The 12901-nt window shown below is 39.8% G+C and overlaps 1 protein-coding gene across 1 annotated transcript in view; it reads left to right on the top strand.

Annotated features, from left to right (window-relative positions):
* The window catches only part of PRKDC (protein kinase, DNA-activated, catalytic subunit), an 836940-nt gene that overhangs the window by 805113 nt on the left and 18926 nt on the right, over positions 1–12901 (top strand). The window contains exon 84 of the mRNA XM_063923695.1: positions 3099–3287. Coding sequence (XP_063779765.1) covers positions 3099–3287 — 189 coding nt within the window. The remainder of the gene's footprint in view (positions 1–3098; positions 3288–12901) is intronic.

The raw sequence follows: 12901 nt of genomic DNA, 5'->3' as shown, positions 1-12901 counted from the left end.
ATAACAGGATTTAGGAAGAACTATCTGGCAGGCACTAAGTATTCAGAAGTGTTTAAAGGAAGGAGAGTTTTTTCCCTTCATTGGAGAAACTGTTATTTGAAGCGTGGATTGGTTGCAGGTTATACCATACATGTGTTTGGAATTTCAAAATAAAATTTACAGATAAACGCACCGAAAATCTGCCCGAAGTAACGGTAAGTAATGCAGCAACTGCAGAATACAGACTTCAGTGCCGACATTAATCCCCCAGTCTGAACCAAGACCAAAACTAGCACCTGTGAGTCATAGTACTACTTTCTCTATAGACAAGTGTGTGGCGGATATCATTAACATGTAAAGAAAAACATAACTAACAATATCATACTATTTTTTTTTCTCTACATATGCCAGTAACTTTCCAATGTTTGATAATAAGTAGCATCAAACACAAGCTAGAATAATCTGGTTATGGGTCATTCATGTTAATATTTAGAAGTTTAAATGCACCAAACACAAAAATGAAGCTGAAATTGAACATTTGAAGTATGCAACAATAATATATGGGGAAGGTAGTCATAATTAATGCTTAGAAGCAAAAAAAAAAAAAAAGAGTACACTCTTAGTTACATTTTATTGTTTCTATACGTGACTCCTGTTACAAACAGAATGGACAAAGGAACTGAGGGGATTTATATATTTATTTAAACATGTTCTCCTATTTATTTTTACAGTATGACTGTTATACTATACACTTATAAGGCCCTAAACTTATGATTGACAAACAACAAACTGAATGTTAACCAAAGGGGCCAGGATGTGATGAAGGATCAGTGTATCGCCTTTGGCGCATAAGGGAAACTTATGTCAGTGATAATTCAAATATGGATTTTTGTGTTTATTTTCCTAGATGTTTCTCTATAATGCAACTATGGACAAACGTAGTGGTGTTTTTCTGCGTACCACCACTCATGTTTTTCAATGATAAGTTGTACACATAAAGGTTTCTTTGACCTCCTCAATGGCAACAGTATCTGGATTCAATCAACCAAATATTATAGGATAATCCAAGAACTGGGTGTCGTACCCTAACTCCTAACTCACACAATGATGGAGATGTAAACTCTTATCAAGGTTTCTTTCACTGTTGTCCAGAGTGATTTCAGATGTCCGTCAACCTCACATAATCGTCTCATATGTCAAACAAAAAATTGAAGAAGACAACCAATGTATAGTATTATCTATGACTCAATTCCCGTACAGAAATCAATGTCATTAGTACATTCGTACCCTACTCACACAAAGGTTCAGTCTGATGTATATAGAACGGTATCTTTATATGGTGATGCCCTTGTATCAACAGCCAAAACGTCTTTAAAGAGTAATTGCGTACCCCTGACTCACACAATCATTGATTGGATAACTCCTGTAAAGGTATTTTTAAATCACCAAAAAAAATTGTTGTGGGCGTACCCATATTATATATACATCAGACTGAACCTTCGTGTGAGTGGGGTACGAATGTACTAATGACATTGATTTCTATACGGGAATTGAGTCATAGATAATACTACACATTGGTTGTCTTTTTCCATTTTTTGTTTGACATATGAGACGATTATGTGATCTGAAATCAGTCTGGACAACAGTGAAAGAAACCTTGATAAAAGTCTACATCTCCATCATTGTGTGAGTTAGGGTATGACACCCAGTTCTTGAATTATCCTATAATATTTGGTTGATTGAATCCAGATACTGTTGCCATTGAGGAGGTCAAAGAAACCTTTATGTGTACAACTTATCCTTGAACAACGTGAGTGGGGGGTACGCAGAAAAGCACCACTCCATTTGTCCATAGTTGCATTATAGAGAAACATCTAGGAAAGTAATTAGCATATGGATTTTTGTGTTTATCGCTGACATAAATTGCCCTTTTCCCCTGTGCTAAAGGCGATACACTGATCCTATCCCTTTTTTCGCAAACATTCTTACACATTTTGGATAGTGGTGTAATCCAATTGGATCAGTTATCCCACAGGCCGTATCCCCTTGCGACAAGTTGTTTGTCTTCCAAATTTTAACTTGTTTCAGGAAGTAATGAAGTCTGAGTTTGTCAGCCTTGCTGGATGCCGGCTGAACTCAGACATTCTTTTTAAAGGGGCAATCATTTACAAGCCATGGTATAGCCTTGTAAATGTTACATAAGAATGTGACTTGTGTTACATTTTTGTTCCCAGTCAAAGGGCTGATACAAATTACTGAATCTGTAGAATCCACATGAATTAATCAATGTTGGCCTGTTATCTTCCTGATTAACTGAGAAGATGTATAAAATATTTCATTTGATGTTGATGATGATGATGGCCATATAAAATATGTTTATAGAATACGTGGAAATTAGTCGTTTCTGAATCCACTTCAACAACTTCCATATATGTTAAATGTTTACACATTTTGAAAATCGATACGTGATAATTATATCGATTTTCAATTGTCACACAATATACTACGATCTTTTAGCAGCATAAATATACAAAAATGTTAGCGGTTATGTGAAATGACATTTTCATGTATTGTGTCCTGTATTTCATGGTAGACGCTTATACAGGTTGAGTATCCCTTATCCAAAATGCTTGGGACCAGGGGAATTTTGGATATCTGATTTTTCCGTATTTTGGAATAATTGCATACCATAATGAGATATCATGGTGATGGGACCCAAGTCTAAGCACAGAATGCATTTATGTTACATATACACCTTATACACACAGCGGAAGGTAATTTTAGCCAATATTTTTTGTAACTTTGTGCATTGAACAATGTGTGTGTACATTCACACAATTCATTTATGTTTCATATACACCTTATACACACAGCCTGAAGGTCATTTAATACAATATTTTTAATAACTTTGTGTATTAAACAAAGTTTGTGTACATTGAGCCATCAAAAAACAAAGGTTTCACTATCTCACTTTCACTCAAAAAAGTCCGTATTTCGGAATATTCCGTATTTCGGAATATTTGGATATGGGATACTCAACCTGTATAAAGATTTAACACAATGCACGCTGCTGTAACGGAGATGCATTCACCTACCACTACTCTTTTTTTTTTTTTTAGTTTTTGCCTGTTCCAGAATTGGTTCCATTCCGCCTAACACGCCAGATAATAAACTTAATGTTGCCCATGAAGGAGACTGGCTTATTTGATTCTGTGATGGTACATGCTCTACGGGCCTATCGCAGGAACCCTGACCTTCTCATTAGCACAATGGATGTGTTTGTAAAGGAGCCCTCAATAGACTGGAAGGTAAACCTCTTTTTTTCTGTGTTCATAGCGTGTGCGCTATATAACTAACTGGTAAAAATAGTTCCTTAGTGTTTCACTGCTAATTAGGTGTGGTGTCTGATGAATCATCCTCACTGTTAATGGGCCATAGAGTCTGAATAGTTGCTGGTTTACCCCTGATAGTGGAATATATTGCTTGTATAATGTTTTACTACATTTGGGCTATATTTTTAGATTGTCTTCTCTGTGAATGGGTCTTAATCCATAATTAAGCTCTCATTATTATTGGAGAATAGTGATGCACTGATCCCTGGTTGCCGTGAATGTGGATGCTCTTATGGACAGCCTGCGAGAAGAGGCAGCACGTTCCTTTATGTGGATTTTGTAACGGTGAACAGGATGTCCATGTGACTAATGTGTCTCTGACAGATATGCAACACTGTGCCACATCCTAAACTGAAATCTGTAAAATGTCATGTAGTAATCTATGGGGCAATGTGATTAGGGGTTTGTGCTTGATGTGCCATTCTGGCTAGCATTATGTCTAATTTTTCCTCACACCCCATAGAGGTGCACAGGAAACGCAGCGATGCTGAGCCTGCCATCATAGGTGGATATGTGCGCAGTCATAGCATGACAGCTAATTGTATAGGTCCCTATGAAACTCCCTAATAGAGTTAATGCTATAACAATACCTATAATCCTAAAGATGATGGTGATTCTCTCAGTGTTTCAAATTATGTAATAAAGAAAGGAAAAGACAGTAAAGTATAATCCGCATTTCTTGTCAGATACCAGGACGATAGATCACCAATATTCTTGCAATCAGATGGGGTCCTATCTTTATTACATCTTTTGTAATGTTGAGAGGATAATGATCTACTGAACTACGGACAGTCCATCTTTATGTTTATAGATTTTTTTGAGTGTTAGCGCTGATGTTCAAGCCTTTCTTGTAATTGTGCAGGGTTAGGGTCTAGGGCTGAGCTGCAATCACGATTTGTAGAACGTGTTATAGATTTCTTTTTTTCAGAACAATACCTAGTAAGTAAAATGTACTTTACTGTTAGGGCAAGTGTCATGCAGAGAAAATGATTCAAAAAAAATTTTTTTTATTGCTTTTTGTCTTTGCAATTATTATTTAATTTCTCCCATGTAGAGGCAAAACTAATTAAGGTCTATCAAATGCAAGAAAGGGCACTTAACAGCAAAGAATCCTCTTCCTTCTTTGTTATTTGGGTCAAGTATAATATCTTTTGTTGTAATGGTGATATTGTATATCCTTCATCTCTTCACTCCAAAATCAATGGAGGGACCAGTTTACTAATTATGATGTTGATGTATAGAGTTTTTCCCACTTTATATTAGATGGTGTATCAAATTTATAAAAATCTAGAAGTCTCTCCTTAGATCAAAATGCAGCTCATATGATTTACAATAATGTAACAATCTATTCCTATTTAAAATGTTCTATGTAGTGCTTATATGCCTCCCCTGTTATTGCATCTTCATGCCATAAACTCATATTGCAAACTGTATGTGAAAACTCACATCTCTGTGCTGGCTTTTTCCACGTTCTTCCATGTTTCATTATTGCTGTAGCTCACCATGTTTAACTATGTCCTTGTTTTTATGGGGGGAAAAATGTACATTGACAGTGATTTTAACCTGAACTTTCTTAAAACTTTTGCCTTCATAATCTAACCATTCTGTCCTACCTCTTTGCTTCTTTTCAGCCCTTTAACGGTTTCTATTTGCTGTTTAGCATTTTAGTATGGATTTGTTCTTGGCCTAATCTTCTTGTATTAAGTATCTATTTATGCAAATGAAATATGCAGTCTACTAAAACTTCTTTTAAACTGAATTCACTTCCACAATTGTATTCATTTATTCGGTTTTTCACCCACATCCATGTGGTACACAGGCTTTAACCGCTTGGTATAAGAGCTGACCCGGGCACCAGGCATCTTCTTTCCAGCAGCCCAGGCTCCCTCTCTCCCTACGGCAACAAATAGAATTCTAGCGCTATAGGTCATAGATGAGATGAGAAGATCAATATACAATCATATTTAATACATATAAAAAATCACTAAAACATCCATGGAATTGAACACTTAAATAAAAAATAATAAAATACCTATACATATATGAAATGTATGGTGTTAATGTACCCTAGAAAAGGGTGTATAGCATAACTCCCGGACTCATTCAGCTGAAATTGTGGAGAAAATATTTGGACCTGTTCCTATGTAAAATGTCCCCTTCTATATTCAATAGTACCAATAGGATAGTCCTTTGTTAGCAATAATTACCACAGAAGATCAAGGATATTTAAGCGGCTCAGCATTCCGCAGTATTGCAGTTCCTTGGTGCAGTGGAATAGATTTAGAGTTCCTCAATTGGGATGGTTTACCTCCAGCAAAGGTCCATGAGGTTCAGTAGGGGGACTTGGTTCAGGTCCTCTTTCTCCAGGTATTTGTAAGTCCAGGGAGTAGTGCAGGAGAGCAGCTCACACCAACGCGTTTCGTTGTGATCACACAACTTTTTCAAGGTGCTAACTGGGCTGTAAGTAGGGGTTTATATACCCAAACAATATGGCTGCTCATTTGCATACAAGATTGAAATTAATCAGCTCATCTCATAATATGACCAATTTCTGACAGACAAATAAATCCAACGTAAACCACATACTAGTACATTTAAAAAATACCTAAATTAGTTTAATAATGTGTTTTTTTCCCCACATATCAAATGGTCACATGACCGTTTAGGGAATACCTCACCTAAGTAATCTCTAAAACAAGGAGTTATAACCCATTAAATTAATGATGTGGGTTTATACTAAGGAGTGATCCCATGCCACATATTCGTAGTGACCTTTTAAAGGTCCCTTGGATTCGCACCTGAGGTTTTCTATCTATTGATCGGAAGCAGCGTGAGGGTGGCGCGAACGGATCCCGTCCCGTCGCGTCATCCAAACCCGTCCGATCACGTGCAGTGACGCGAACGAGTCACCACCACCACGTCATTAACGCGCGCCGAGGCGCGCGTATCCTGACGCGTGAGGTATCGTTCTGGTTGTCCGGGCAACGCGTCATCACAGGCGCTTTCCCATCTCAGCCGGACGGCACTAATAACTTCTATCTTCTTGTGTTGCGTATATTGGTGTCCCCGCAAGTTTGACAACCACTGTGCCAACCACAAGATGGATACATATAGTTTAATATAATGATAATAACATGTTACACCCGGATCCCACTATTCCAGTTTAGTTAGTATACTTAAAGACAGAGAAATTATAATTTTAATTGTTTAGGCCAGACAAAGAATGTAGAATGGGATATAGATAAGGTGGAATATATTAATTAGGATAAGTTATACACACTAGATAATAATTAGTAACACAGAATCACTAATCTATACTCATTGTCACTAGACTGAATACAATCACAATATATAGAATGATTTATTCAAACTTTCTCTCTAAATTCAACATTCTAAACAAAGGCATCATATCATGTTGTAGTCAGAGATATTTCGGCCTACAGAGAAAGGAAGCAAAAGAAAAAGGGGAAAAGGAGAAGAAAGAAACCAGCAATAAATATATGGCGTAGAAGATTGAGGGAGGATGTTCACAAAACTGTGTTAAGTTCCACTGTTTCATTTAGTCCATTCGGAAATATCGTGTTCAATTTGAACATCCAATATAACTCCTGTTTACATAGAATGTTATACCTGTCCCCCCCCCCTCTTTGTTGAATCTACTTGTTCGATCGCTGTTAAATGAAGTGAGCTGGGGTCCCCACCATGATGATCTCTAAAGTGTCGAGAGACACTATGTGTGTGGACCTTTTTAATGATATTACGGCGGTGCTCCATGAAGCGGATTTTAATGCTTCTGGTTGTACGTCCCACGTATCTTAAATCACATCCACAGGAGAGGAGGTATATGATATAAGACGAGTTGCAATTCATGAAGCTCGAGAGTTCGTAATTCTCCCCGTCTCTGACGTGGAGTTGTGTAGTTTTCTTATACATGTGTTTGCAGGTCGTACACCTAGTGGCTCCACATCTAAAAAACCCATTGGGTTTTGATGTCAACCAAATCTCCCCTATAGTCTGTTTGGTAGGAACTCTTTTAATAAAGCTGGGAGCAAGAATATTTTTAAGTGATTTATTCTTTTTAAAAATAAATTCAGGTTTTTGTGGTAATTGATTTCTGAGTAGTTTGTCCTGATTTAAGATACTGAAATTTTTACAGACAATCTTTTTAATCTGCATACTTTCATTATTAAATGTAGATATAAAGGCCAAACTTTCTGATTTCTCCTTCGGATCTCTTTCTTTAATTTCTAGTTTGTTGGATCTAAGTAAAGTATCTCTCTCCAAATCCGAGACTTCCCTAAGAGCTTTCTTTAGTGGTGAATGGGGATAGCCCCTTTCACCAAAAATCTTCACCATAGAGTCCGCCTGTTCCAAAAATTTAGATTTTTCAGTACAATTGCGTCGTAGTCGCAATAGTTGACCCTTTGGAATATTCTTCTTCCAAGGGGGGTAATGAGCGCTCTGGTAGTGCAGATAGGAATGGGTATCCACCTCTTTGTTGTAATTGGAGGTGAAAATCTTGTTATCCCTAGCTTCCAGAGTCACATCCAGGAAGTTAGTAGTGAGGGGGTGATAGGAATAAGTAAATTGAAGATTGAAATGGTTGGAATTCAAATTAGAAACAAATAACTGTGCAGATGATAAATCCCCATCCCAAATAATAAAAAGATCGTCAATGTAACGGCCATAGAGGACGAGATTCGCGCCAAAGTCGCCACCCCACACATGGGTGTCCTCAAAGAGTCCCATGTAGAGGTTGGCATAACTAGGCGCAAACCTCGTCCCCATGGCCGTCCCCATAACTTGTAAATAATATTTATCCATGAACAGAAAATAATTGTGCTGAAGTATAAAGGAAATAGCATCCACCAAAAAGGTCCTGTGTCTCTCCGAGAGGTCACCATCTGCTTTTAGTCTGACTGCTATTGCATCTCGACCAAGATCGTGTGGGATGTTAGTATAAAGGCTCTGTACATCTAAAGTCAGAAACGCATAAGTGTCTTTCCACACGAAATCTTTAACTAGCTGCAAAAAATGAGTAGTGTCTTTAATGTGTGACCTCAAGGTAGAGACACGGGGTTGAAGAAAGGTGTCAACATAAAAAGATAAATTAGAGGACAGAGACCCTACACCAGAAATAATCGGGCGCCCCGGAGGTGAATTCAGTGATTTATGTATTTTGGGGAGGTGATAATAAATCGGAACTGTGGGGTATTTAATAAACAAAAAATTATATTCCTCCCTGGATATGACTCCATCGGCCAGGGCCTCATCCAATAAATTGTGTAATTGTCTCAAATAGTGTGATGTTGGATCAAAATCAAGAATCTTATAAAATTCGGTATTGTTCAATTGTCTATGAGCTTCAATCATATAATCTTCCCTATTCTGCACCACCAGACCGCCACCCTTATCTGCCTCTCTGAAAACCAGGGAGGTATCTTTAGTAAGGTCACGTAGGGCCTTCCTCTCCCATCTGGTAAGGTTAGTGCTTATCTTCTTACCAGTAGAGGATTTGTTACGTTGACATAGATTCTTAAAATCCTCTAATGTAGTTTTGTAAAAGCATTCAACCATAGGGCTCTTATAAGTGAGAGGGTAGAACTCAGATTTGCGTCTAAAATCACCCCTCTTGATATCATAAACTTTCTTTGTTTCAGTTCTTTCAGAACTGATGCTATTGTCCAAAAGAGAGTGTAATATTTCGAGAGCTGAATCATCCCCTGAATCCAGGGTAATGGCCATGCCCTCTTCTTTATGTTGTTGTATATTGCGTTGAATGAAGTACCGTTTCCTACATAGGGTGCGGACAAATCTATTCAACTCAACGAACAGATTAAATATGTTGGGGGTGCTTGTAGGCGCAAATTTAAGTCCCTTGGCCAAAAGGGATTTCTCGCTAGTGGAAAACTGTTTATTTGAAAGATTGTATACATTAGTGGGGGTGGGATTTTCTTGGTGAATCAGTCCCAACCCCTTGGCTGTCTTCTTTTTCCCCCCTCTGCACCCTCTATACTTCAGTTCAGCGCCTTGAGAAAATCACCTTAGGGTGTTTTTCGTTTTTCTTTTGCATTCCCTCTCTCCCTATACCGAAAACCCCAGGCTCACGCCGCAAGTTATTTCTGTTCTGTGCCCAAAATTGACACATTTTAAGGGGGCTCCTAGCTTCACACTTCAAGTCATTTTATTTTAATTATTTTTTTCTTCAGTATCTGAGCGGCAGGAGGTTAGCATCCAGACAAACCCCCACCGCTCCTCGACTTCCTATCGTAGACGGCGGGAGCACTGGCGCGAGGGTCAGCGACTTCGGCCAAGGTTCCAGCACACACTATAGGAGCTGCATGTAAGATGGCTCCCTACATGGAGCCACACATTGTGGCTGTTGCTGCCAGGGAGGCAAGCTCCTGGAGGCACTGGCAGTGTGGGTCAGGTCATCTCCGCACCCCTACTAGACCACCAGGGTAACGGACCCTATTCACAGTAGCAGCTATTTACCCTGGGGTTGATGCCAGAAGGGAGAGTTATGCGATCTCCCTGTAAACCCTTCCCCCACCCCTTGGTGCGTCCCCTTTTGCAGGCTACTCACCACTGGGCTCAACTCCTCCTCTCTTTCCTCCATTGCTGAAAGGCTGGGCAGGAATTTTCTTGCATTGTCTGCCTCAGACCATACACACCTCATCAGAGAAAAACACAGGTTATACATTTAGCTCCTTTCTCCCCTGTTGGGGTTGGTTTGTTGAGCAGTACCAGTGCCCAGATTTCATACATTGAATGTGTAAGTGTATAGGAGTACTGACTTAGTCTCTATTCCTGTCTCTATCTCTCAGCTTATCTACTGTTGTTTCCTATTTTGATAGTGTACACTGGTTTATGTATCTGTGTACACACGTCAGATGATATTGCAGCATAACCCTACTTATTAATTTATTGGTGGTGCTACAGCATTCAGTGCTTTATCCCAGTAATACTCACCACTGTTAATTTACTATACTTTTGTGTGTGGGGATTTCTTGGATTGCATTATTATAGAAACATAGAATTTGATGGCAGATAAGAACCATTTTTACCATATTGTTTTTCTTAAAACTTATTTGATCCTTATTTCTTTGTAAGAATATCCTTATGTCTATCCCATGCATGTTTAAATTGCTCTACTGTCTTAGCCTCTACCACCTTTGATGGGAGGCTTTTCCACTTGTCCACTACCCATTCAGTGAAGTAATTTTTCCTCAATTTTCCCCTGAACCCTACCTCCGTGCATGTCCTTGTGTCCTATTGCTTCTCTTTGAAGAATGTTTCCCTCCTGGATTTTGTTAAAACCCTTGATATATTTGAACGTTTCTATCATGTCCCCCCTTTCTCTTCTCTGCTCCAAATTATACATATTGAGTTTTTTTAGTCTTTCTGGGTATGTTTTGTGATGTAGGCCATGGGCAAGGCACCCAGGGATTGGAGTGCTCTTGTGCTGCACACCTGTAGGAATTGTACTTTCTTCTTAAGTACCATATCATGATGGTCTCTGTGTCCGGTGTCTTGCAGCTGCACAGAGGGAGGTTCCTTGAGCCACAGTTTCCTCTCAGGTACCAGCATGGACCACCACACTTTCGCAGATAATGCAGCAGCTAGTTAAACAACTCGCCTCTCTTCTACCTCTTGCTCCAGCTAATATCTCTACTGGGATGGGTCAGGTAGCTACTCTCATACTTGCGCAGTCAGGTTTACACCCCACGACTATTGAACTGTCCTGGGTTCAGATTTTATGGTAGAGCTTCTAGGACCAGTTTCCTGCTTTCAGCGGTGACGCCAAGGTCATGACCATCTTCATTTAGTTCCTTTCTTCTGCAGTGCAAACTAGCCTTTTTCCAGGTTCCAGAGTTCTTCGTCAAAGGGCTCTGTCCAGAGGTAGACAAACCTGTTCTACCAGACCACTCAGAGGTGTAGTGTCCCAGGGCTATGCTCTAACCTTTGTGGAGCATCCTCTGAATTCATATGTTTCAACAGACCTTCCACTAGACCCAGGAAAAGCAGAAGCTCTGCATCTTGTCTATCTGCTCCCTTCGGGCCTCTATAGTCATTGTTCCTCCATCACAGAGAGGCATGTGCTTCTATGCCAACCTCTTCTTACTTCAGAAGCTTGATAGCTTCTTTCGACTCATCCTCAATCTCAAGTTGCTCAACAAGAACCTGTAGGTATCCAAGTTCCGCATGGAGTCTCTGTGCTCCATCATTCTTGCTCTGGAAACGAGATCCTTCATGGCCTTCTTGGATATTCTGGAAGCCTATTTTCACATTCCCATCAGTGACAGTCACCAGCGCTTCTTGAGGTTTGAGTGAGGTAGGAACATTTCCAGTTTCGAGCATTGCCATTTGGACTTGCAACAGCACTTCATGTATTCATGAAGGTGAAGGTCATAGCAGCGCATCTAAGTCGCAAAGGGGTACGAATCCTGCTGTATCTGGATGACCTTTGTATCCTGACCCAGTCTCCGGAGCTTTACAAGATAATCTGTCTCTCAGTACACCTGTAGTCTCACAGCTGGGTGATCAATTGGCGAAAATCCTCCTTGGCTCCCTCTCAGGAGATGGTACATCTGGGAGCCTTGCTGAATTCCAGATTCCAACAGATGTTCCTTGCTGGCGACAAGATGCAGTCCCTGCAGACAAGAATTCACGCCAAGTGTCCATTCACTCTTACATGCAGGTCCCGGGCTGTCTGGTTTCTGCTTTCAATATTGTAGATTATGTACAGTTTCACTCTTGGCCAGGAATGGGCTGGGGCCGAAAATCAGCCCTATCATGTTCAAAGGCACGTGTGCGCTCATGAAAGGGGCGCAGGCACTACCTACGGGGGCGTGCTGCGTGTCAGGGGTCGCAGACTTGCAGCACGCCTCCATTTCCATGGAGACGGGGGCCAGACCAGACAGCTGGAGGCCTTCCCACCTCTCTGTGTGACCGGACTGGCCCACCAGCCCATCACCCCTTCTGGCATTTTCCAAAAGTGCCAGATAGTAACATAGTAATTGAGGTTGAATAGACGCAAATACCCATCGTGTTCAACCTGTATTCTGTATTAAGTTGAGTTGATTTTAATGTACCTGCTGAAGTAATGTTTTATGACTAGTTAACAACTATAAATCATGTTATACCCGGATTATCAACGTCAATATTTTAAATGTTATAACATTGGATATCCTTTTAAATCAGAAATTCATCCAATCCTTTTTTAAATGCATTTACAGAGTCCTCCATTACCACCTTCCCTGGCAAGGAATTCCAAATCATTATTGCCCTAACAGTGAAGAACCCTTGCGTACAGAATTTTCTCTCCAGCCTCAGCGAGTGCCCACGAGTCCTAAACAGAGTTCTTTTAATAAATAATTCCTCTGATAACTCTTTGTAATTCCCCTTTACATATTTGAAGACGTTAATAATGTCTCCTCTTAGATGCCTCTTTACCAGTGTATACATATTCAACCTAGTAAGCCTTTCCTCGTAATCCAGTCCCTCTAGCACTTTAATCAATTTAGTAG

The sequence above is a fragment of the Pseudophryne corroboree genome, chromosome 5, assembly GCF_028390025.1.
Source record: "Pseudophryne corroboree isolate aPseCor3 chromosome 5, aPseCor3.hap2, whole genome shotgun sequence".
NCBI classification, from domain to species: Eukaryota; Metazoa; Chordata; class Amphibia; order Anura; family Myobatrachidae; genus Pseudophryne; species Pseudophryne corroboree.
Note: the sequence above shows the minus strand (reverse complement) of the source record. Positions and strands in the feature narration are given on the sequence as shown.